This window comes from Mustela nigripes, chromosome 15 (genome assembly GCF_022355385.1).
Source record: "Mustela nigripes isolate SB6536 chromosome 15, MUSNIG.SB6536, whole genome shotgun sequence".
In the NCBI taxonomy this organism is placed as follows: domain Eukaryota; kingdom Metazoa; phylum Chordata; class Mammalia; order Carnivora; family Mustelidae; genus Mustela; species Mustela nigripes.
The window spans coordinates 39,090,723-39,115,387 of NC_081571.1; the positions used below are offsets into that span (position 1 = coordinate 39,090,723).

A 24,665-nucleotide genomic window follows, 5' to 3' on the forward strand; every position below is an offset into this window, starting at 1 on the left:
CTACTTCCTCTGTTTTCCTGGTTCCTCTTGCCTTTCTAGACGATGGATAAACTGCTGGAGATCCCCAGGACTTGTTCTGGGCCTTCTTCTATATCTTTACATGCACACACACACACACACACACACACACACACACATACACACACATACACACACACAAACACACACCTCCTTGCCCTACCTGAATTCTCAACAATTCTCAGGGCTTTATGTGCAGTCTACATATAAACAATAGGTAAGTATTTGTACATTCTCCACTGAGCTCTAGGCCCCATTATCTAGCTGCTTGATATCTCAAACTATGAAACTGAAACACATCAAACTTTACATGGTAAAACAGGTATTTTGATTTTTTCCAAAATACAGGAAACTAGTAACAAAACCATCTTCCCCTATCCGAGTTAATGGCATTACTATCCACTTATGCTCAGGTGACACAATCTAAGTGTCATTCTTGATTCCTCCTTCTCATTCACACCACACATCCAATCTGTCAATATGCCCTACAGTTCCTACCTTCAATTTGTCTGCAAAACTCACCCAACTCCTTGCCCCACCACTACTGCAATCCTCATCCAAGCCATGCTCATCCCTCCTGTGATCAGTCTCCTTTCTGATCTCCCTCCCTGGTGGTCTAGTAGGATTCGGCGCTCTCTCCTTTCTGATCTCCCTGTCCACTCTTTCCTCCCTTTAATTCATTCTCCCCATAGCAGTTCCTTTTAATAAGTACATTTAGAAATAGGTCATTTCCTGTGTAAAACTCATGAACAGCCTCACACTTATTTAAACTGAAAATCTTATCTCTCTCCCAAATCATCTTAAGACTTCTCATGACCTGGACACTGCCCAACTCTCTGATGGCTCCATGGCCTCTGGGACTCCACTACCCTCTCTCCACCCTCCTGCCTTACTGCTTCCCCACTTCAGGGTCTCTGCTGCTCAGGGGGTAGTCCAGGCCCTGCAACCAAAGCCTGAGCCCCTCTTAGTAATTCCTTGTCTTCTTAAGCTCTTAAGTTTTACCACCTCAAAGACATTCTCTGACCAGTTTGCATCTAAAAGTCCTCTATCCATTACTCTCAGTCCCTTATTTTAACTAAAGATGTATCTTCTACTTATTACATGTTTTCTAGATCTCTCCCCCATATGCCTCATTACTGTGATACTTAGCACAGCACCTGAGAATTCTTGCGGCATAAGTAGATTAACAAATACATCCTCTGCTACTTTGCTGCATTTTATCCAAAACACAAAGATTTAATTAGGTGAGAGCTGGTGATATCACTTGCTCTATGATGTGTTAGACATTTCTCTCCAAATGGAATCTCAGTAATTTGAAGACAGGGAGAAGCTCTTGTACCTCTACTAGTTTTCCAACAGAGAAGTGTGTAAGGCACTCAAAATACTTGATGCCCTGTTCTGAAAAATAAGCAGTCTATCACCTCATGCATTTTATTTCATGCTTTAATTTCTCTGTTCTCTTTTCTATTCAACTCCATTTAACCAACACCCTAATCTAAAGTTCCATATTACAGTTCCACAACAACATAGTACTACGCACGCCACCTCAGAAATCCACAGCATGGTATAGAGAGCCCCCATACTTAGAGAGACTCAAGAATGCAAAGGCTCAAAACAAGCGCACCAAGAATATCACATGAGTTTCTCATCTATAAAACTATCGTCCAAAAGGGAAGCCCCCAGTGACATGTGGATTTAAGTATAAATTCCATTCCTAAGTCATATTAAGCACCATTCAAGTGCTGACTGGTCACATGATTTGAGTACTGAAAGCACAAAGAACATTTCCTGGACAAAGTTCTATTGGACTTCTGCTCAAATGATCTTACTTTCTCTAGCTCCACATAGGCACTCAAAGTGACCTCAGTAGGTCTAACCCTCATGTGTTTAACTTTTATGAATTTCAACATATGAAAGATGTTTAACATATGAAAACTACACCTATTTCTTTCTCATATATATTGATTACCCCATAACAAAAGACCTAGCAATCCATGACCGATATGGATGATAAAGTTGAATTTTATTTCACAAGATTTTCTGAATCACAAAAATTAAAACTGCCTTCTAATGCCAAAATTATTTCACCTACCTCTGTATTAAGGTCTTATATGTACAGTTGATCCTTGAACAACGTGGCTGTGTTAGGGGTGCTAATTCCCCCAGCACAATGGAAAATCTATGTATAAACTTTTGACTCCCCCAAATTTTAGCTACTAATAACCTACTGTTGACCAGAAGTCTTACCTATAACATAACCAGTCAATTAACATATATTATATATGTGTTATATACTGTATTCCTACAATAAAGAAAGCTATAGAAAATGTTGGGAAATTCTAAGAGAAAATAGCTGTGTATAAATGGACACACACAATTCAAACCTGTGTTGCTCAAAGGTCAACTGCCGTTAAGTACTTTTTTATGTATAGAGACAACAGGGACTACCAAGACAAAAACTGAATTTTTAATTTTTTACTTAGCTCACAAAACAATACTTTATTTTTTTTTTTTTTAAAGAAGGCCCAGCATGTGGCCCAACACAGGGCTTGAACTCAGGACCCTGAGATCAAGACCAGGGCTGAGATCAACGGTCAGATGCTTAACCAAATGAACCACCTGGGTACCCAACACCAAGCAATATTTTTAAAACATCAAAACAAGGCAGAAAAATGAGTATAAATAAAAAAACTATATAGATTCTTTGAATGTAGGATTCTAAATAACTAGGGTGTGTTAGGGTCTTTAGCTCAGTAATTTTTCCACTGAATGTATCTATCTTTGCAAGAAACCAAAGTATTCAGTAAGTGACATCACACTGATAACTTTTACAGGTTGAACATAGAAGGCTTACATTCTCTGAGGACACAGACAATTATCACTGAAAAGTAAAGTTTCTTGAATTTCACCTCTATGGTCAGAAGCAACTATATAAGTTTCACACTCTATTCTTTTATGTCTTTTAAACAGTAATCTAGGGCGCCTGGGTGGCTCAGTGGGTTAAGCCGCTGCCTTCAGCTCAGGTCATGATCCCAGGGTCCTGGGATCGAGTCCCGCATCAGGCTCTCTGCTCAGCAGGGAGCCTGCTTCCCTCTCTCTCTCTCTCTGCCTGCCTCTCTGTCTACTTGTAATCTCTGTCTGTCAAATAAACAAATAAAATCTTTAAAAAAAAATAAAAATAAAAAAATAAACAGTAATCTAGTCTTTTTGAATAATTAGTTTTCAGTCACATACTCCTTCTTTTATGCGGAATATCAAACTACTGTATTTTAAAAGAGGTTTGAGACCCTATGTTAATTGTGACTGACTTTACATTTGAATAGAATTCTTTTTAAAAATTAACCTTAGCTATTCAAATGGCAATTTATATTTTATTTTAAATAGACTAGGAGATATTTATATTATAAAGTAGATTGGGAGGATTTTACAATTCTAGGACCTTTCAGGTCAAGTATAAATTGAGCTACACAGCTCTTAGTCACCATGTACAGAAAACATGTATTTCTCAGTTAAAAGCAATTACTATATTTTCAGTGTACTGAACTTTTACTGTTAACCTTGCATGCAAAGTCAAAGCTTTTCAGACACAGATAGAGTTAAGTTTGAAACCGAATAATTATAACACATTTTAATATATCGACAAGCCAAAACCAAGCTGTAGTCTGAATGACAATAAGCAAAAGAGAAAGACTCCTACTTAGGTGGAACATTCAGTCTTCTGGAAGGTCTCTCAAAGAAATTACGCCAGTTCTGGTAGAAGTGTGAAAGCACTGGAATGTATTGGCATGCCCTTTAAAATATCAGGTTAGTACTCATTTATAAACATTAATATTTTCTTTCAGGGCATTTTTCATTAATATTTCATTCTTCTAAAACACTTTGGAAAGGACTGCAAAATGACCTAAAATTAGAGGGCACTTCCAAAAAATATTTCTCTAATAAGCAATATTAAGGGTCATAAAAGTTATGGATCCTGAATGTTAATTTAGACATAAATAATACAAAGCACATCCTAAGATATATGGTACGGTCTCAAGAATAAAGAATATTAACAACTTACCTAAACTTTATGAATTTTTATTGGAAACAACCTAGAAAAACTACTTTGAAGAGATAAAAGTGTATCTCCCTCAGAAAATTCCTGTAAAATAAATATGCTTCCAACTAATATTTCTAACCTACCAAAGACGACGTTTCCATGATTTCTATGGAGTGCCATATTGCTGATTCCCTCATCCGGGCTACAGCCAGCCACACTGAAGTCTGTCATGGACCATAGCTTTTGGACTGTCTGTCAGACACACCTCACCTCTCCATTTCTATCCCTTAATAGCTGGTATGAAGCCCATTCCCTTTGCCTTATCCTTTCAAGACAGCACTCTCCACTGAAGGGAGTCTCTCTGAGATCACTCATTTCTTCTTTCAGGACCCTTGATATAAATGCTCACTCATCCTTAGAGGTTTTAAAAATCCTTTAATCTTCCAGATTTCAATTCTTTTATATATTCCCATAATTCCGAACTTAACTCTGAAGATAGAATCATCATGCAGTACTTAGGTGAAAGAAGAAAGCAGTTACACACAGGAACCAAGGTGTTTAAGCGGCAATGTCTAATAGAATATTTTTACAGTGATATAGATGGTTTATGTAGGTGCTGTTCAATTTGTTAGCCACTAGCCACACGTGCCTCTTGAGCACTTGAAATGTTTTGGATCTCCACCCCCCACCCCCCGCCCACACACACACACTTAATCAGTTTAAATGCCACAACCAAGGAGCAGTTACCTTACTAAAACAACACAGGAAGGAAAACAGAACCATATGAATGACTTACCTCTCTGATATCACTAGTAAGAGGAAAGAAGACAAAAAAGGAAGGAAGGAAGAAATCTAAGAACGTAGATCATGAAGGAAAACCTTACTCTTGTCCACTCCAGAAATTATCACTATTAATACCACCATACATCTGTGCATTGTTAATTCTCAAACTTTTTTCTAAGGCTTTAAAAAAAAAAATGTATAGCTCTTGTCTTACTTTAAAACTCTAAAACATATCAGGGGAATAAAAATCAGCTGTTGTGTTATCATTACTGAGAACAATTACTATTCTCTTCCTCTCATTTCTACAAAGGCAGAGGCCTTCTACTATGTTCCCCAGAAGAAAACATTAGGATTACTTCCTAATGTTCATTATGGGAAGATTTTCCCCCCCACCACCACTACCCAGAAGGACTGATTTCTACAACTGGTGAAAGTGGGGAAGGGATCCTGACTGTGAGCTACAGTCGTCTGCTCTTTCCACTCATGACAACGTGGGCAAGTTTGATTTGATGAGATTAACTACACTTCACCTTCAGAAGTCCCAGTTGTGCTCTGCAACTTAGTCTTTTTTCGGTACAGAGGTTATTCCTAACCTTACTTCTCTATCTGCTTTAACATATTTGGAACTCAAGAGCAACAACCAGGTCTATAAGCACCTGCACAAAACCAGTCATATGCGTGTGTATGTGTGCAACAGGACAGCTGTTAGAGAAAATGAAATAAACAGTAGAAGCTTTAAAAAAAAAAAGTAGAAGGTTTTCTTTTTTTTTTTTTAATGGAATCAAGGGATGAGTCATAAATAGAAAAAGAAGATCTTTGTGAGGCGAAACAAAAGTGAGATACTGAAAAAGTACTGAAGGCAATGTAGGAGCTGAGCACGAGTCGCCTTCAAATCAAGACAGTTTCAGGAAATTCAGCTAATTCAGGAAATTCAGAGCAAGATAGTCCTTTGTATTCTTAGAAAGTTTATGACCAGACTCAAGTCCTGTAGCATATTATGAGAACACTTATTTATAGCTCCTAGTATTAAGACAAAGAACCTAAATATCCAACAAAACTAAAAACTGGAAGAAACGAGAATTCAACATTTACTGTGTCGCGCTAAGTAACGTACAGATGCTTGACCCCTGTCCTCGCTTCCCCTCATCCCCTTCTGCAGCTCTGTTCTAGCTTCAAAGGGGCTGACTCCGCAGTCTTCAGCTCCCATGGTTTGTGATCATCTGTTCCCTGATAGGTTCGAGCAGTGGGAAGAAGGGAGAAACAAGGGTAATGCTCTCTCCCTCTCTCTCTGCCCAGGAGGTTTCTCTGGCAACAGCTGCATCTTCCTCATGAATGCAGTTTCTGCCACTTGACACCAGCCCATTACCTTCCAGAACAGAGTTCTCTTTCTCACCCTCTAGCACAGGAGGGGAACAGCTTCCTGCTGCCGCTAATCGTGGGCCTCACTGTTTCCTATTTGGTTCCTCTGTCTCTCCATCAGTTATTTAACTAGTTTCTGGTGTTAACTTTAAAAGGAAAAAAAAAACAACAACAACAAAAAAAAACCTTACAGCGTGCTCTCTGGTGTCTGTCTTCCTGTTAGGACTCTGACAGCATATACACTGTACACAGATACACACATGCATGTGCATAGTCTCATCCTATTTCCACTCCATCTCCTTTCTAGGAAAACATCTTTGGTAAGGCGGACAAAAGCCACAGAGACTCCTCTAGGATCATAAATACAGTAAAATTAAGCTTTGAGAAGAGGTCCATCTTGATAAGAAAAAGGTTTGACTTGTCCATGCTTTGGTTTGAGTGCTCTTTAGAACCTACAACCCCCTCTCTCCCACCTCAGCCTACACATCAACATTTAGATCCACAGATGAAGAGCAGGGGCTCTGTGGGCAGGGGAGAAAGATGAAGGCCTGGAGGACTGGCAGTGACAATCAAGGAGGGACACTAGGTCTTCTTCACTCAAGGAACACCCTACCTTTCATATGCATTGTCCCTTCCCCCAACCCAGGGATGGGCAGAGGATGTAGGAAACCCAGTCTTTCTACCCATTCACTCCCTCCATGAATTTCTAGGGTAATTTTGAGGAATATTACCACATTCCACAAACCTCTAACGTCAATCCATGATTTTCAAAAAGATAAACATCACTTCACCCAGATAAAGTGAGCAATGTCAAATATTCATTTACCACATTAATGAAGGAACAGCAAGATGATGACCCTGATTCAGAAAGAAGTAGAAAAATCTAAGAATTTAAGGTGACTTAATAGATAGAAGAATGCCAATTTAACTACAAGACTGATATCCTGCAAAGCAATAAAACTGCAACTTCAAGGGTTCATCTTAAAAAAATAAAATAAAATAAAGTATGCAAGAGTAAGGTAAAGTAAAATGAGAATATTAATATATTAACATATGCACTTAAAAAATCTGGAGCAAAAACACACAAGAAACTTAACAGGATTTCACCTCTGACCAGCAGATCCAAAAATCAAATGACAGAAAGGAGGAAGGCTTTTACTTTTCTTTTTATACCCTTCTGAGAAATTTGGATTTGGGGCACATAAATTTAATGCTTTTTCTCCTTGTATTAAAGTAGAAATCTAACAAATGTAGTGATCTGAAGGGGTACCTGCACCCCAGTGTTTATAGCAGCAACGTCCATAATAGCCAAACTTTGAAAAAAGCCCAATGTCAATTAGCAGATGAGCGGATAAAGGAGATGTGGGGTGTGTGTGTGTGTGTGTGTGTGTGTGTGTGTAATGAAATAGTACTCAACCATCAAAAATGAAATTTTGTCATTTGCAATGACGTGGATAGAACTAGAGGGTATTATAGGAAGCGAAATAAACCAATCAGAGAAAGACAATTATCATAAGATCTTAAGATCTCATGGAAATGTGGAATTTAAGAAACAAAACAGAGGATCATAGTGGAGGAGGGAAGAAAAAAAAACAAAAAACAAAAACAAGATTAAAACCAGAGAGGGAGAAAAACCATAAGAGACTCTTAATTATAGGAAACAAACTAAGGGTTGCTGGAGGGGACGGGAGTGGAGGGATGGGGTAACTGGGTGATGGATATTAAGGAGGGGACATGGTGTAATGAGCACTGGGTGTTATAAACAGCTGATGAATCAATGAATTCTACCTCTCAAACTAATAACATACTATATGTTAACTGAATTTAAATTTAAAAACATAATAATTTTTTTAAAAGTAGCAGCAAATATTCACTTTCTGACAAAAAATTTACCATCAAAAGACTTTCCCCAAGGGAACCTACTCATATACTTGAAGCAAGAGTAAAATCATCAGAGACAAAAGCACAAGACCTAAAAAGGAATGATTATATGCATGTATAAACATGTATACATATACACATATCTGATGTTTAACTCAATAACAATGGCTAATCTGTGATATTAAAAGGAAAATATACAATTAAAATATCACATAAAACAAGCACGCAAATTAACTGAGGGTGATTGTGTTATTCTTAGGTTCAAAATAAGGGATACTGTTGATTTTTGTCCCTTTTGTGTACATGCATATTAAATTTCTTTTTGAGTATGTACAAGTTAACTTTCTTTTCTATGATCAGAAAGGCAATAGGTTTTCCAAATTAGAAAGTAAGGAAAAAATGACATGAGAAATTAAAAATCTATCCAAAAGAATTTATGGATGAAGAGAAAGGACACAGAAAAGGAACAAAGAGCAGAACAGGGGGTGTGGAAAGGGAGACAAACATGGTAAAAGAAGTGTAAACTAAGTGAAAATTCAGAATGAAATATCAGATATATGTTCCAATATATTTTTATAGTGGTTAAAAAGACAAAGACCATCAGAATTATTTTAAAAAGCATTTGCCTGATAAAGACTATCAGAATTGTTTAAAAAAGCATTTGCATGCTATTTACAATAGCTATGCCTAAAACATTTAAAAAAACAATAATAAATGTAAAGAACAGTACGAATTGTGATGATGAGAGTGGTTGCACACATCAACATATATAAATCTAAGAAACTGGGAAAAAGCCCCAGAAAAATGTATGGAAGATGTTGCTATTGACACGAAGTTCAAAAAGATAAAACACCAAATAATACATAGATGAATTAGACATATATGGTGAAATGATAATGAAAAGAAAGAAAAGATAAGCCCGAAATTAAAAACAGTGCTAACCACAGCACAGTGGAAGAAGGGGACATAAAGTTTAGCAGGGATGCATGGGAACCTCAGACTTACAAGCAGTATTTCTAGCTTGCCCTCATTGGTAGGCAAGTGGGTACTTGTTTTACTCCAATGATGAAACCTTTTTTATATGTTTACCATTTTAAAAACTAAGATTTTTAATAAGTATTGGTAATTTCAAAATACTGGTCTTGACTGTTTTCTCCAGATCACATTGATACCAATGAGTACGTTCATCTCATTGTTTGCCACAAACTTACCTGTTTGTCTCCTCACATGTGTGGACCATGGCACAAAGTATGTCAATTCCAAAATTAACTTCTTCCACCAGTTTTGTGTTTAAGCCCAGAAATGGAGAAAAATTAGATTCCAAACATGACACTGGTCAAGTGGAATAATGACACACAAAGTCTGCTCACTTGCTTGGCAGTAAACATTTTACTGCACATTTTTTTTTTAAGATTTTATTTATTTATTTGACAGAGAGAGATCACAAGCAGGCAGAGAGGCAGGCAGAGAGAGAGGAGGAAGCAGGCTCCCTGCTGAGCAGAAAGCCCAATGTGGGGCTCGATCCCAGGACACTGAGATCATGACCCAAGCTGAAGGCAGTGGCTTAACCCACTGAGCCACCCAGGCGCCCCAACTGCACATTTTTCTAAAGTGATTTTTTTGAGCTTAGTTATTCACTTCATCAGAACTAGTTCCAAAACCTCCTTAGAAATTTAAAAGATGTTAGCAAGAAAATAGGTCTTGTAAACTTCAAAACGCACAGGTTAACCATAAGTAAAGGAATATAAGTGCTCACTTCAGCAGCACATATACTTAAAAAACAAAACAAAACAAAACAAAAATGGAAAATAATGCCTAAGATCACAAAACATAGGACCTGATAGACTGGATTTTTCAGAGACAGAAATCATGCCCTTGACAGCTACATCAAATTGAGAAAATGAAGATGTATTCTATAACTAATTTGCTATATAAATAGATGACTATGGACTACAATGCTAGAAATCAATCATAATAATGTTAGTGTCTACTCTTTTATGTTTCTACCTCAAAGTGTTCGATAGCTCGAACATAATTGTTGCCTATGTCAAGATCCACTCAAAGTTATAATTGACAATTTGAAGTTGATCTTTTCTTGTATTCCAAAAGTAAAGCAACTATGTCTTTTAGTTTAAAACTGTCACCAAGTATATTGAATAATCAATAAAACTTCAAAACAGAAGAATTTTGTGATCTTCAAATCAACACTTCATTAATGGTGACAAATAACACAGTATTTAATGTGCTGGTTTTCATACAATTCACTGTCCGGATGGTCAAAGGCTGATGTGGCGCATAATTTGGTAAGCAGTGTTGCAGAAGCAGATAAATGGCTCTAAAAGTATTGCATATCTGGGTGGGGGTGGGGTAGACGGAGATTTCCTTCTTGTTACTTGATTTTTTATTTAATAAAACCCAATCCCAGGGACACCTGGGTGGCTCAGTTGGTTAAGCAGCTGCCTTCGGCTCAGGTCATGATCCCAGCGTCCTGGGATCGAGTCCCACATCGGGCTCCTTGCTCAGCAGGGAGCCTACTTCTCCCTCTGCCTCTGCCTGCCATTCTGCCTGCCTGTGCTCACTCTCTCCCCCTCTCTCACTCTGATAAATAAATAAAATCTTTAAAAAAAAAATAAAATAAAAAACAAAACCCAATCCCAAACCAGTGTTGCAGAATCATCATTCATCAGTTCACATATTTCCCTCTTAATTCTAGTCACAGACACTGAAGAATTTTAACGCTGATTTACTCAATACTACAGTTCTAACAATGATCTCAAAAAGTGACAAAAAGTCTTTTTATCTTGAAACTGAGTCACACAGTATATATTAAAAAAATAAGAAAATACGAAAAACTGACTTAACGATAGCAGACATAAAACTAAGAGCCATGTCCAAAACTTTGAACATAGGCATAACTTCAACTTTTACACATCGAAATTAGTCATTCCTCAACCTGGAGAACCACACACAGAGATACTCTTGAGCCTCTTCTCTCTACATCATGTGCCACAATTTCAGGAAAACATCTCTAATGGTAAGATTTCTATCATTTCCAATTAAAGACTTTTATAGAAAACATGCACAGCCTGTGGATTGCTGATAATACATTCTAGAATTGGTCTTTCTTAGAAAAATAATACTATAATTTTTTTAAAGTAAGATTCAAGTGAAAGAGACATAGCATTATTTTCTAGTAGTTTAAGGTGAAATCACATATAATTGTATCCACTGGAATACACATAAATTCATACATTAAAACCTCTCAGTTTTTCTTTTACTACCATTTTCATCTAATCAAATTATGAAGGTAAAAGGAAGAGTATACTCTTTTTTTTTTTTTTAAGATTTTATTGATTTATTTGACAGGGAGAAAGAGATCACAAGTAGGCAGAGAGGCAGGCAGAGAGAGAGTGGGAAGCAGGCTCCCCACTGAACAGAGAGCCAGATGTGGGGCTTGATCCCAGGACCCTGAGATCATGACCTGAGCCGAAGGCAGAGGCTTAACCCACTGAGCCACCCAGGCACCCCCCGAAGGGTCTACTTCTAATTAAATTGAAAAGCCATGCATAAATCCATTGCTCAATGGCTGCCAGATAAACTAAAACAATAGTGCATCTCCCAATCAACCCCAAAACACCCTCTTCCTACATTTAAACTCCTTAAGAACTGGGTCTAGATCTGCTTTGCTATTTACCCAACCCCTTCATCTTAGACAATGCTTGGTAAGTATCGGTTACTCAATAATTATTTTTTAAATTAATATATTAAAACAGGTACATATGAAACCAGAGCTCTTCATGTATGATTATACCTGTCAAAATCTCAATTCAGGTATGCCTGGGTGGCTCAGTCAGTTAAGCTGCTGCCTTCAGCCCAGATCATGATTCCAGGGTCCTGGGATCGAGTCCCGCAACGGGCTCCTTGCTCCTTCTTGCAGAGCCTGCTTCTCTCTCCACCTCTGCCTGCCACTCTGCTTGCTTGTGCTCGCTCGCGCTCTCTCTCTCTCTGACCAATAAATAAATAAAATCTTAAAACAAAAAATCTCAATTCAACCTAGTCTCTAACAACAGCCAAGGTGAAACTGAAGGAGACTAAAATTAAACTTCATGTTTCAATTGACAGGTCTTCCCTGAGGACTTATATGTGCTGTGCACAGTGCCTGGTAAAGAGAAATAAATAAGATATACAAAGTTCCTGGCCTCTTCCCCATCATGTTTCCATCTAAAGAAGAGTCTGGAAGTGAGAAAATATGGAAAAGCAAAAATACAACAGTTGAAATATACTGAACTATACTTTGTTCTCTCTTCATACACCTCAGTTAAACCTCACTCACTTTCATGTCTCAGTAGGTAGGGTCTTTTTGTTTTAAATAGTCATACTGCCGAGGATTTTTTTCATACTGTAGCCAAACTTCACAAGTGTCCAGTAAAGTACTAATCAGAGAGGATATCAAAGAGATTCTATTATATATTACCTTCCACAGTCATTCTAGCCCTAAGAATGAATATATATATATATATATATATATATATATATATGTATCTGTTTGATACATATATATTTATCTGTTTTATATATAAAACAGATACATTCTCATACAGAAACAACCATTCATTTATTACACAGAAGCAGCCAAAACTTATCTAACTTAGACCCTTACAGCTCTAAATCCTGATTTTGTGACTGCTCAGACTTTTTTTTTAAACAATTTCTGCTTGAAGTTTTTCAAAAGTATTCTGAGCTTAAAAGTCTAAAACCTGATTTACAGAGACACCTGTCTTAGTGTTGCCAGATCCAGGATACCTAATTAAACTTGGATTTCAGATAAACAACAAAAATTTTTAGTGTTAGTATGTTTGAAATTCAGAGTTTACTGGGCATCTTCTATTTTTACTTGCTAAATCTGGCAATATTAACCTATGTACTCCTATAAAGATATTATTTCCAATAAAGGAAAAGTTAATTAATGGTATTTCTATGTCAAACAAAATTTCAGCCAGTGAATATATAATACCCAAATTCAGAGTGAAACTCAGTTTCTAATCATGATTGTTCTCATTTAAAAAACACTATAAATTAAAAAAAAATTAAGACTTATTTTAGGGAAGAGATAGAGCATGCACATGAGTGGGGGGAGCAACAAAAGGAGAAGGAGAGAGAATATCTCAAGCAGACTAACCGCTAAGCACGGAGCCCAATGTGAGGTTCGAGCTGACAACCCATGAGATCTTGACCTGAGCAGAAATCACGAGTCAATGCTTAACCCACTGAGCCAAGAAGGCACCCCACTTTTTAAAAAAAATTAAAAATAAATAAATAAAAGGTTTTGTTTTAAAGTTCATAGGCTATTTATCACTTGGTAATAAATACAAAAAGTCCTACTGACACTGTATTTCATCATCCATATAAACATTACCTATTCATTTTTTACCTTGAGACATCGTTGATATATATACCTCTTATTTACAGGTGCTATGAAGAAAGTATTAAATAAAAATAACAGATTAATGACATCTGTTTCATTTACTAGCATGCCCTGATGACGTTCAGACAGATGAATTACCTCACAGGATTACTAGTCAAAGACACGCGGAGGGACTCCAGGCACGTGACAAGTCTCTCATCTGCACACCCCATTTTCAGTTCATGGATGAATTCCTGAGGTGAGATCTGTCGCCGACTCTTAAGACTTCCCTGTAAATTAAAACAAATAAATAAATAAATCGATCTGCATTAAAGTAGTATCAATTACATTAATCCAACCTTTCATATTAGCAGCCGCACACGGCTACCCTGAGCTCTCTTATTTTGAGGGAATGATTCCTTCTGCCCACAAATATAGAGCGTAATCCAAGATACTCACAGAAGATAAAAACACCAAAAGATCTGCAAATTTAAAGGACTTTTTCAAATCCCGAATGTCATGGAAAAGAGTGATAGTACTTACCACAAAAATATCTGAAAATATAATCATCCATTTTAGGCCCATGCGAAATAAAAAGCAAACATCAATACAGGAACCACCCTGTTAAAATTAGTATTCTGAGCACCACCAAAAATGGTGGTAAGTCATTAATTGACTCAACTACCATCAGGTGCCCAGTTCTAAGCACAGTAAACACAGAGATTATCAAAACCTAAGTCTGGAAAGAGATATGCAAGCAAGTGAATAATACTTTTCAGTGCAGTCTAATTCCCATACTGGGGTACCAAGGCACTCAGAGCCATGAGGCAAAGCCCTAATTTGGTGGAGGTAAGCTTGAGTAACACAGAGAAGGAAATCAGTTAAGAAGACTAAGAATTAGGAACTCCTTCCAGACTAACACATGGCACATATGTAGGACCACAAAAAAAAAAAAAAAAAAACAGAAGCACTTACAACAGAATGAAGCTAGCGGCCATATCATGGAGGGACAGAGCACCGCTCTCCAATTAGATTATCCAGGGCAGTATTGGAAGGCTAACTCTGGCAGATTGTAAGAGTTGGAGTTCACTCATCAGGCAATATTCAATACTTACTAAGTGCCAGACATTGTTCTAAGCATTACACAGAAAATAGTAAACAAGGGATAAAAATCCCTAGATGCATGGAGCTTTCTTCTCCATGGAGAAGAAACCCAGGCAGACAATAAAAAAATAAGCAGTTAAAATAGTTGTTTTATGGCTAGTAGAAAGTGCTCCAGAAAAACAAAAGCAGAGAAGAGGATTAAGGAGCCCAGGAGGTGGTTGGCAATTTCAAATGGTGTGCTCACAGAAAGACTCACAGAAAAATCTGAAGGCCTCAAACTTGAATATTAGAGTAAAGATATGAAGGGAGAGAGAAGTAAGCATACTGGTAACTGAAAAGCTGTGATGGAAGGGACTGCAACCTCACAGACCACCAAAGGAACTTTGACTTTTATTCTCAGATCAGTAGCATTAGAGGACCCGTTAAGAAGACACAAAGACAGTCCAGATGGAAAATGATGAGCATGATGAACAGTCAAGTCTGGAATTGTATCTATGTCAATTACAGATTATACATCCAAAGGGAAGGAATTAATACATGTTCAAAAGCAGGTTAGTACGGATGGCAGGAAATTAGATGCATTTTTTTTTATTTTTCTTTCTTATTATTAATTTGCCATAATATTGTCCAAGGAAACTTTCCCAATAATGCAAAACAAATTGGCATGGGAAAGACTGATGGTTTTCATCAATAGCAATGTGGTAATTTACTAAAGACAATTATAAGCAAATCTCAGAATAAAGAAAATAAAGTGGAAAGCGGAACTGAAATGGTGAAAATAAGTACTTTTTAAAAATAAAATCAGTGATTACATTATGTATCATTAAAGAGAATATATTTAACTTGTCCTGACATAGTGTTTATCAGCATCTTTTCCTGCTTTAAATTATGTATTACGTGACCAACACAGAAAATCTGGAAAACAAAAAAGCAATAGGGAAAACAAAAAAGCTCCAAAATGAATATTTGGTATTGAGGTGTATTTTTTCCTCATATAAGAATATGTACATAATATCTCATATACATTCATAAATACCTGTACTTTACTTTCAAAAATATTATAGCATACACACTGTTCTGTAGACTACTTTTATTTTTAGTCATGTTTCATAAACACATCCTAGGATCTTTAATGAAATTTTTTTTCCTGCCTAGAGACTATTAACATACTTAATTACTTACCTAATTTAGACCAGTATCATTGGGCATGTAGGTTGCTTAGCACAATTTCTTGGTATCTTAATTTTTCAAGCTTCATGTGCATACTATCAGGCCAATATTTTTAATCCAAATGTATGCCAACAGAAGTTAAACCAGATGATCTTTTTGGAGTACTTGATAGTTGTAGTATTTGATTCAGTACTCTGAATTTATCATTGAAATAATGATGATGGAGGGGAGAGGGCTTCAAAACAAACCAAAACTGATGTGATCAACTCGGTTCCCTTCAATAATAAATGGGTAAGACCATCTCATCAATACTTTTCAAACGTAAGAATAAAAAGCAGTAAATGAATTTGAAAAAATGAAATAAGATTTTAAAAAAAGCAGTTTCCTGCCCCACCACTTAACCCTATCTTTCAGAGACAATCAATTTCATTCCCTTAACTTTCTTCTGATAGCTACTTAATGTCTAAATCAGATGTTCACTCTGTTCTCTTTAAACTTGTAAGTTTTCAGTATTACCTTTGACTTCTATTATGAAAGGTAATGACTTAGTCATCTTAAAACATTAGAATTTGTACTCTTCCACCATCTGACTACAGTTAAAGGTAAACTCAGTCGAGCCAAAAGAGGTCAATACCATGAAATGGAAGTTCTAGGAGATTCAGAGATTGTTGGATAACTGAACTTAATAATTCTTTAAGTTTGTTTCATGATACAAAATAGAACATCATATACCCCCATTCATAAAATCTTCCAGCTACTATAATTCCCATGTTGGTTAAAACAACACTTTGGTTCCCCTAAAAGCAAGAACACAAGAAAACATCTTGGCTCTTACCATTCGGTTCAGTATTATACTGGAGATACTAGCTAGTGTGGTAAGGCAATGACAATAGACAGTTTAGAAAAGAAGTAGTAAAACTGCCTATTTGCAAATGAAATCGTCTACATGAATTTAGCAAGATCACAGAATAAAAGCTCAAACTAATTTTATTTCTAAATACTACTCACATTGGGGAAATAAAATTTTACTACTTCTCATTTTTAGTAGCATCAAAAGAGCCTCACAAAATACTCAGGAAAATTTCTAAAAAAAGAAGAGAAATACTTATATTCTAAGAAGTACAAAACATTGTGAGGAGGTATTAAAGGTAACCTAAATAAATGATGGTATGCCAGGTTCATGACATGTCAACAGAAAACTTGCTATTTTAAAGACATTGTTGAGAAATGCATTTTCTGAAGAACAATCTATATATTCGATGCATTCACCATTGAAATATCAGTAAGTTTTGCAGAAACTAAAAAGCAGCTTCTAAAATTTATATGGAAATAAATAAACAAAATATATACAGAAATGCAGGAAACCTAAAATAGAATAATTTAGAAGAATAAAGTTGGGGGGATTTCCCCTGATTTCAAGACTTACTATAAAGCTACTGTAATCAAGCTAGAATGGTATCAATAGAACAGACTCCAGAAATACACTTGCTCCTACGTGGTCAATGACTTTCAACAACAGTGTTAATGAAATTCAACGGGGCAAGAGTCTCATCAACAAATAGTACTGGAAGAACTGGACATCCAAATGAGAGAAAGTGAACCTAGACCTTGGATCTAAATTTACAAGGTAAAATTTTAATGTCTACAAGAAAACATAGATGACAATCTTCACTACCTTTAGGAAGGAAAAGATTTCTTAGGACAAATGGCATTAACTATAAAAATGATAAATTAGACTTCATCAAAATTTCAACCTTCCGCTTTGCAAACAACTCTTAAGATAGTTTCGTTAAGACCATGAAAAGTAAACCACAGACTAGGAGAAAATATCTGCAGTACAAACTAAGAAGTGTGAAGAATGAGACTTAACTCTACATAACAAGCTACGTTAGCCCATTATGGTTTGTTAGAGATGGCAGAAAACACGGGAGTCCTCGGTTAGAGACAAAGGACTTTATTATGCGTCTACTGGTTCTCCGATCCCCCATGTCCCACAGGGGCATCACAGGCCTCCCTGACGGATGCCTGCACATGGAGTGCATTGCATTATAGGATACTAAGCTTGGGGGACTCCCCAGTGTTTCACTGACTAATAACAAGTCTGCTCACTGTCTACAAGAAGACCTTACTACCTCTCAAGGCAGCTCACTGCAAACCCCACACTGAGAAATGGTTTGGGTAAGGAGCAGTTGTGCCTTGTCTTCTTGGGGTAACCAGAATAAATATACAGGGATACTCAGGGCCCATGGCAGACTGTCTCTCCCAACAATAAATGTATTGCATAAAAATTTGTATTCAGAACATTTAATGAAGTCCTACAACTCAGTACAAATAAAACAGCCCAATTAAAAAATGATCAAAAGACTTCCCCCAAAGAAGATATATGAATGGCCAGTAATGACATTAAATAATGTTCAAGATATTTGTCACCAGGGAAATTCAGTTTAAAACCAGAAGGTAAATTTAAAAAAGAAAAACAAAAAACAAAACAAAAAAACCCCCACAAACAGAATATCACTGCACACGCCCAAGAATGGGGAGGATATAAAGCGCCTAAAACTCACCCACACTACCAAAGGAAATGTAAAATGGTATCGCCACTTTGAGCAAAAGTTTGGCTGTTCCCTTTAAATATATACAGAATAGTGGACTCATCAATTGCACAACTAGGTAGTTTTGTTTTCTTTGTTTTTATTTATTTATTCATTCATTCATTCATTCATTCATTCATTCATTCATTTGACAGAAAGAGAGAGAGATCAAAAGTAGGCAGAGAAATGGGGGTGGGGGTAGCAGGCTCCCTGCTAAGCAGAGAACCTGATGCAGGGCTGGTGTCTGGTCCCAGAGGTAGAGGACGGACAAACTGCAGCCTGAGTGCCAAATGTTTTTATAGGACTCTAGAGTTAGGAGTATTTCTTACATTTTTAAAAGCTTATAAAAAGGAAGAACAGGAAGTCAAAACAGGGACACCAGTACAAGTAACTGAAACTCTGGGTGACTTACAAAGCCTGAAACGTTTACTGTCAAGCCATTTCATACAAAAATTTGCCGGTCCCTAATGAGTCTTACACACCATGTTGAGGGCTTTGGATTTTATTCTGAGTGGACGGAAGCTACTGGAAGATACCCAGCAGATAAATTTTAAGGTCTATTAAAATCAAACACTTCTGAAAGATTGTTCCAGCTACTATGTGGCAACAGACTGTGAGTAGTAAAATGTGAAACAAGATTACCAGTAAGAGGGCTAGCATACTGTCTGGTCAAGAGTTGACAGCAGCCTGGTATAAGGAGCCAGTGACAGAAGGTATGAGATCGGCGCAAGATGAAGTTAGATCAGACAAGACTAGCTGAGAGTCTGGAGCTGAGGTGTAAAAGAAGTTAAATTCAAAGATGATGCCAAAATTTTTTGGTCTTAACAACTGAGTGAGCAGTACTGCCATCCACTTGCTCATTGAGACCCTGTCAGCAGTGGCATGAGTCGTAGATTGGGGATAAACCTGGTCAGAAGGTCAAGGGAAAAGCAAGAAGAATGAACAACTCCTCTGAGTAGATTTCCCATAAAGGAGAGCAAAGAATGGGGGCAGCAGCTGGAAGGGAACCTACAGTGGGATTTTTGTGGGGCGGGGAGGTTGGAACCACACTATGTTTGCATGCTGATAGGAATAACCAAGCAGGGGGAAAGCAACTGATAATGCATAAGGCAGGTACATATGGGGGCGCCTGGGTGGCACAGCGGGTTAAGCCTCTGCCTTCGGCTCAGGTCATGATCTCAGGATCCTGGGATCAAGCCCCACATCGGGCTCTCTGCTCAGCAGGGAGTCTGCTTTCCTACTCCACATCCCGTTTTCTGCCTGCCTCTCTGCCTGCTTGTGATCTCTGTGAAATAAATAATTAAAACCTTTAGAATGAATGAATGAATGAAAGAAAGAAAGAAAGAAAGAAAGAAAAAGAAAGAGAAAAGAAAAGCAAAGCAAAAGCAAAAGTAGGTACATATGCAGGACAAGAAACAAATAAACAAAAAACTAAAGCAGACGACACAGGATGTGACCTAGGATACAAGAGGAAGGGTTGATTTTACACCGTCACCAGTAAAGTCTAGCACTGTAAGAAGAGCCAAAGCAGAGAGGAAGGGGAAAGATTCAGGCGGACTGTTAGACCTGGTGATCAGGAAATGAGGTGTGAAAGTTCTCTTCTGATTGCATCCACCTTCATGGGGATAGAAATAGCAAAATAATCAGCTAAAAGTGAGGACACAGAGTTGGAGACAGAAGAAAAGGTCTGAAATCTTTTTCAGAAAGTCACCACGTGCACTGACAAGAGCCATGTGGTAGGGTTACAGACTCACCTGTCTACTGCGGTCATTCAGAAAACACTAGTCAGTGTTGCTGCATCCTTCTTCCCAGATGCAGGCTATGCAGAGATGCAAAGGCAGAGGAAGCAGGTAGTTGAGTTTAACCAAGGACAGGGTTTATATGGACCGAGAGGCAAACAAACAAATGATTACTCAAGGTAACAACAGAGTCAATAAAACAGGTCAATAAAAAAAGAAGGGCATGGCTGTTAGATGGCAATGGATACAAATAAATGGTAGAGTCAGTGGATCAGCCATTCTAAAAAGGTTATGGAATTCTTACAGTGGGAATAGTAAGTAAGCAGAAAAATAGAGAATGCTCAAGAAAGTTTGTAGACCCTATTTATAGGTGGTATCTTAACCCAAGGCACTGAGTGGTTAAGATTGGGTAGAAAAACAAAGACTGTTGGAACTGAGAAATTTGAGGAATGAGAGGATGGAAATGTTGGATGGACCCTCTAAGTGAATGATGATAGCAGGGCAGCAGTAGTAGCAGGAGGAAAAGCAAAGGCTTGGGAGCCATATGAATAAGAAGGGAGCTACGACTAAGGAGTCTGTCAGTACATGCCAGCACCTCTTTGTGTGAGGCCTTCTCCACTGAAATGCATCCACTAGGACAGCATCTTCTGCCGCCTAAGTCATGACTATGCCATCAGTCCCTCAGAATATGCCTGGCATTCAGTGAATGAATGAATGAAAGGTTGTAATAAAATCGAAGGTATGCATAGACTAAGGATTAAAACAAAAAAGGAGAGGAAGATAAGACACCAGAAAAAATTTCTGGAAGAAAGAACACTTAAAAAGGAAGATCTCAAATTAAAGACATAGGAAGTAGACCAGATAATTGGGTGATCAGTTTTTGGCAGGATTTCTCCCTTTTATTAGAGTACTATCAACATACAGGTACATAAGAAATGAAATTGTGGGGAGAAATAGGATATATGGATAATCAGAAACACTCCTTTTAAGTGCAGCTCTTCTTGTGTTTCTTTCATTTTACAGAACTTCAAAGGAAACAGGAAGTAGGGAGAGAGAGGAAGGACACTCACGTCTGCCTATCTCTGATTCCATTAGCCATGAAGATGAAAATACTTAGAAAGCTTTATCCCCTGTGGTATCAAAACATATTAGTGAGATAAGGATGTCTGCCTGACATCACAAAAATTAGAAGGCTATTTATCCAACATAATTTTTAAATCTTTTAATCCCCTAGTAAATTTTATTCTGAAATACCAAATGCAAGATAGAAAATACATAACATTTCCCTTGTCAGATTCTTATTAAATGTATTCTAAGGTACAAAAAGTAATACGGTATTAAAAAAATACGTACTTTCATCACATACTTCCTTCACAATTTCTGTATTTCTAAAACCAAATATTCCTCCTTTTGATACATACTATTCAAGGTAATGGTAGTCATTTTTGTACCTATGCCCATGCCTGCATTTCATCTCCGTTCAGGTATCAGACCTGTTCACTAAGTTTCTCCATTATCCTATTTCATTAACTTGTTTGCAGAATTTGAAATACCTTTTCTATAATAAATTAAAAATATATCTCCTTTCCAGTTATCAGTAGAAAGTATTAAAGAACTTTTTCAATATTGAATGATTCCCTCACAAGCATGGAGACTCCACACTTTAATGATGACCTAATTTCAAAGATAGTCAAAAAGCTGTCCCTAGAAAGTCTGCACACTCTGTAGGAAGAGGACACCCCCTAAGGTATATGTGGGTGAGGACAATCAACTTTTAGTCCTAGTAGAATGTCTAATACATCACAGTTGTTTTAAGCAAGTTTGCCCACGTTACCCGAGACATCACAGAAGTTAGAAATTACTACAATCATTATAAACTATTACTATACTCATTAAATCATACCCTATTCCTCCCAGAATGTAACCTGTACCCAAATATCCTATACTACCTACTCAATGGCAGGTAACAGTCGCTAACACCTAAACCCATAAGGAAAAATCAGCATGTTCCATTTAACCTGACCCAAAATATATAACCTCTAGTGGTTAAAAACTTAAAACTGGAGGGACTGTAAGAAAGCATTAAAACCTTAACTGATTTTTATATGCAGTTATTAGACTCCAGATCCCTCTCCATGACATTCACTTTGTAATTTTTAGCAGGTAATGAACAAAAGATTCTGCAAAGAACAAAAAATTCCCAACAATGTGATGGTAAAGGAGTCAAAAAGCCTAAGTTCTCGTAGTGATATAAATGTGTGTGCGTGCATATGCGTACCACGTGCGCGCACACACACACACACACACACAGTCTTAACTGTGGGGGGGTGGAGTGTGTGCCTCTTTCTCTCTGTACGTCAGTAACTAGAAGTTAACTGTCTCAGTTTCTCTTTAGCATTGTAACTCCTGTATTCTTGGTACCTAATTTAGGTGATGAGACTAGCAGAGATAAATAAGATAATATGAAATGTGGAGACTATTTAAAGAAATAGTTTGCACCGATAATGACAGTATTTTAAGAAAACTGCAGAGTCAGCACTGTGCAAAATAAGGGTAAGCACAGTTGTTGCCAAGGGGGTAATTATAATCTAAATTACTATCATGTATATTACTATTAAAATGCATTGCAACAATTTTCTTGCATTTTTCAAATGATTTCTAGCATCTCTAATGTCACTGATCAACAGAAACACTAAGCTGTCATTGCTCTATGAATTACTTGTTTTCAGAACATTTACAACCCCAACAGAGCTCCAGTACCAATAAAATCTGTTATTCAGAGAGGATATTATGCAAACTCATAGTAGACAACTACAAGCAATGAAAAGTAGTGCAGAAAGGGGCGTTCACCAACCAAAAAAAAGTTTAGCAAAGAGTTCCTTTTAGGAGTTATTATATTTCTTCCATAAACACTTAATGAGCACCATTATGTACCAAGAGCTCTGCCTATAATTTTGGAGGCTGCTTTTAGTATACATTAAAAACAGCACATGTTAATTGTTTAGAATTATCAAGTACATCTTATAAAAAAAATGATTTAAAAAAGAAACCAGATTGGGCACCTGGGTGGCTCAGTGGGTTAAGCCGCTGCCTTCGGCTCAGGTCATGATCTCAGGGTCCTGGGATCGAGTCCCGCATCGGGCTCTCTGCTCGGCAGGGGGCCTGCTTCCCTCTCTCTCTCTCTGCCTGCCTCTCTGTCTACTGTGATCTTTCTCTGTCAAATAAATAAATAAAATCTTAAAAAAAAAAAAAAGAAACCAGATTGATCCAACACTAATTTTAGCAACTCAGAAATGAGCCTGAAGTAATAAAAGAAATTCAGCACGTTATAGTCCTATTATCCATCAATACCTAACTAGCATCACATTCCTGCTATTCACAGGAAAGCATACTCAAATTAGCCATTGCCTTCAATAGGACACTTGAATTTTTAGACTATTTGGTGTATCTAAGAAGTTTTCTTCAACTGCTGAATGCGATATCCTGCTATTATAGCACTTCTGCCTGGTTACCATAACCAGAACTGAAGCGTTCTTTTAGTTTTATTTTAGGTTTTTGTTTGTTTTGTTTTGTTTTGTTTTGTTTAAGACAGAGAGTACACAGGCAGGACAAGGTAGGGATGTTGAAGAGAGAAGGAGAGAGAGAGATGTTGATGAGAGAAGAAGAGACAGAATCTTAAGAAAGCTCCCCGCCCAGCACAGGCCTCAATCTCATGACCCTGAGACCATGACCTGAGCCAAAATCAAGAGCCTGACACTTAAACAACTGAGCCCAAGCGCCCCTGTTCTTTTAGCTTTTTTTTTGTTTTGTTTTAGATTTTTATTTATTTGACAGAGAGAGACACAACTAGAGAGGGAACAGAAGCAGAGGGAGTGGGAGAGGGAGAAGCAGGCTTCCGGCTGAGCAGGGAGCCCGATGTGGGGCTGGATCCCAGGACCCTGCTTAACCCCGCTTAATGACTGAGCCACCCAGGCGCCCCTTCTTTTAGCTCTTAAACCTCAAAAGGATGTACTGTTAACAGTTAACAGTCAACTGCTTCCAACCATAGCCAGAGAACAGAAGCCACACACCAGAACACATGGCATGAACCATAACATGCAGTTATAAAAAAGAAAAAGGGTATTGCTGAAGCTTACGAAATGAATTTTGTGATAAAGTTGGAAGTGGAGGGGCTCCTGGGTGGCTCAGTGGGTTAAGCCGCTGCCTTCGGCTCGGGTCATGATCTCAGGGTCCTGGGATCGAGTCCCGCATCGGGCTCTCTGCTCATCGGGGAGCCTGCTTCCCTCTCTCTCTGCCTGCCTCTCTGACTACTTGTGATTTCTCTCTGTCAAATAAATAAATAAAAATCTTAAAAAAAAAAAAAGTTGGAAGTGGAAAAATTAGCAAAGAATTTAATAACTGTGTTTATGAAAAGGCATTAGAAAATAAACATCTGTTTATTTTATAAAAAGCAGGATGAAATAATGGGGAACATTCATGAGATTGTATACCTTCAGGGAGCAGATGGGAATATAATAGATAAGACCAAGTAGAATACCTAAGAGAGAAGGTAAGTGATAATGCTTTGAGTCTACCTT

General features: G+C 37.4%; 1 protein-coding gene across 1 annotated transcript in view; it reads right to left on the minus strand.

The window, feature by feature from the left end:
• DIAPH3 (diaphanous related formin 3) overlaps window positions 1-24,665 on the minus strand; it is a 498,555-nt gene that overhangs the window by 360,828 nt on the left and 113,062 nt on the right. Inside the window, exon 5 of the mRNA XM_059377539.1 lies at window positions 13,644-13,774. Within this exon, the coding sequence (XP_059233522.1) occupies window positions 13,644-13,774 (131 nt within the window). The remainder of the gene's footprint in view (window positions 1-13,643; window positions 13,775-24,665) is intronic.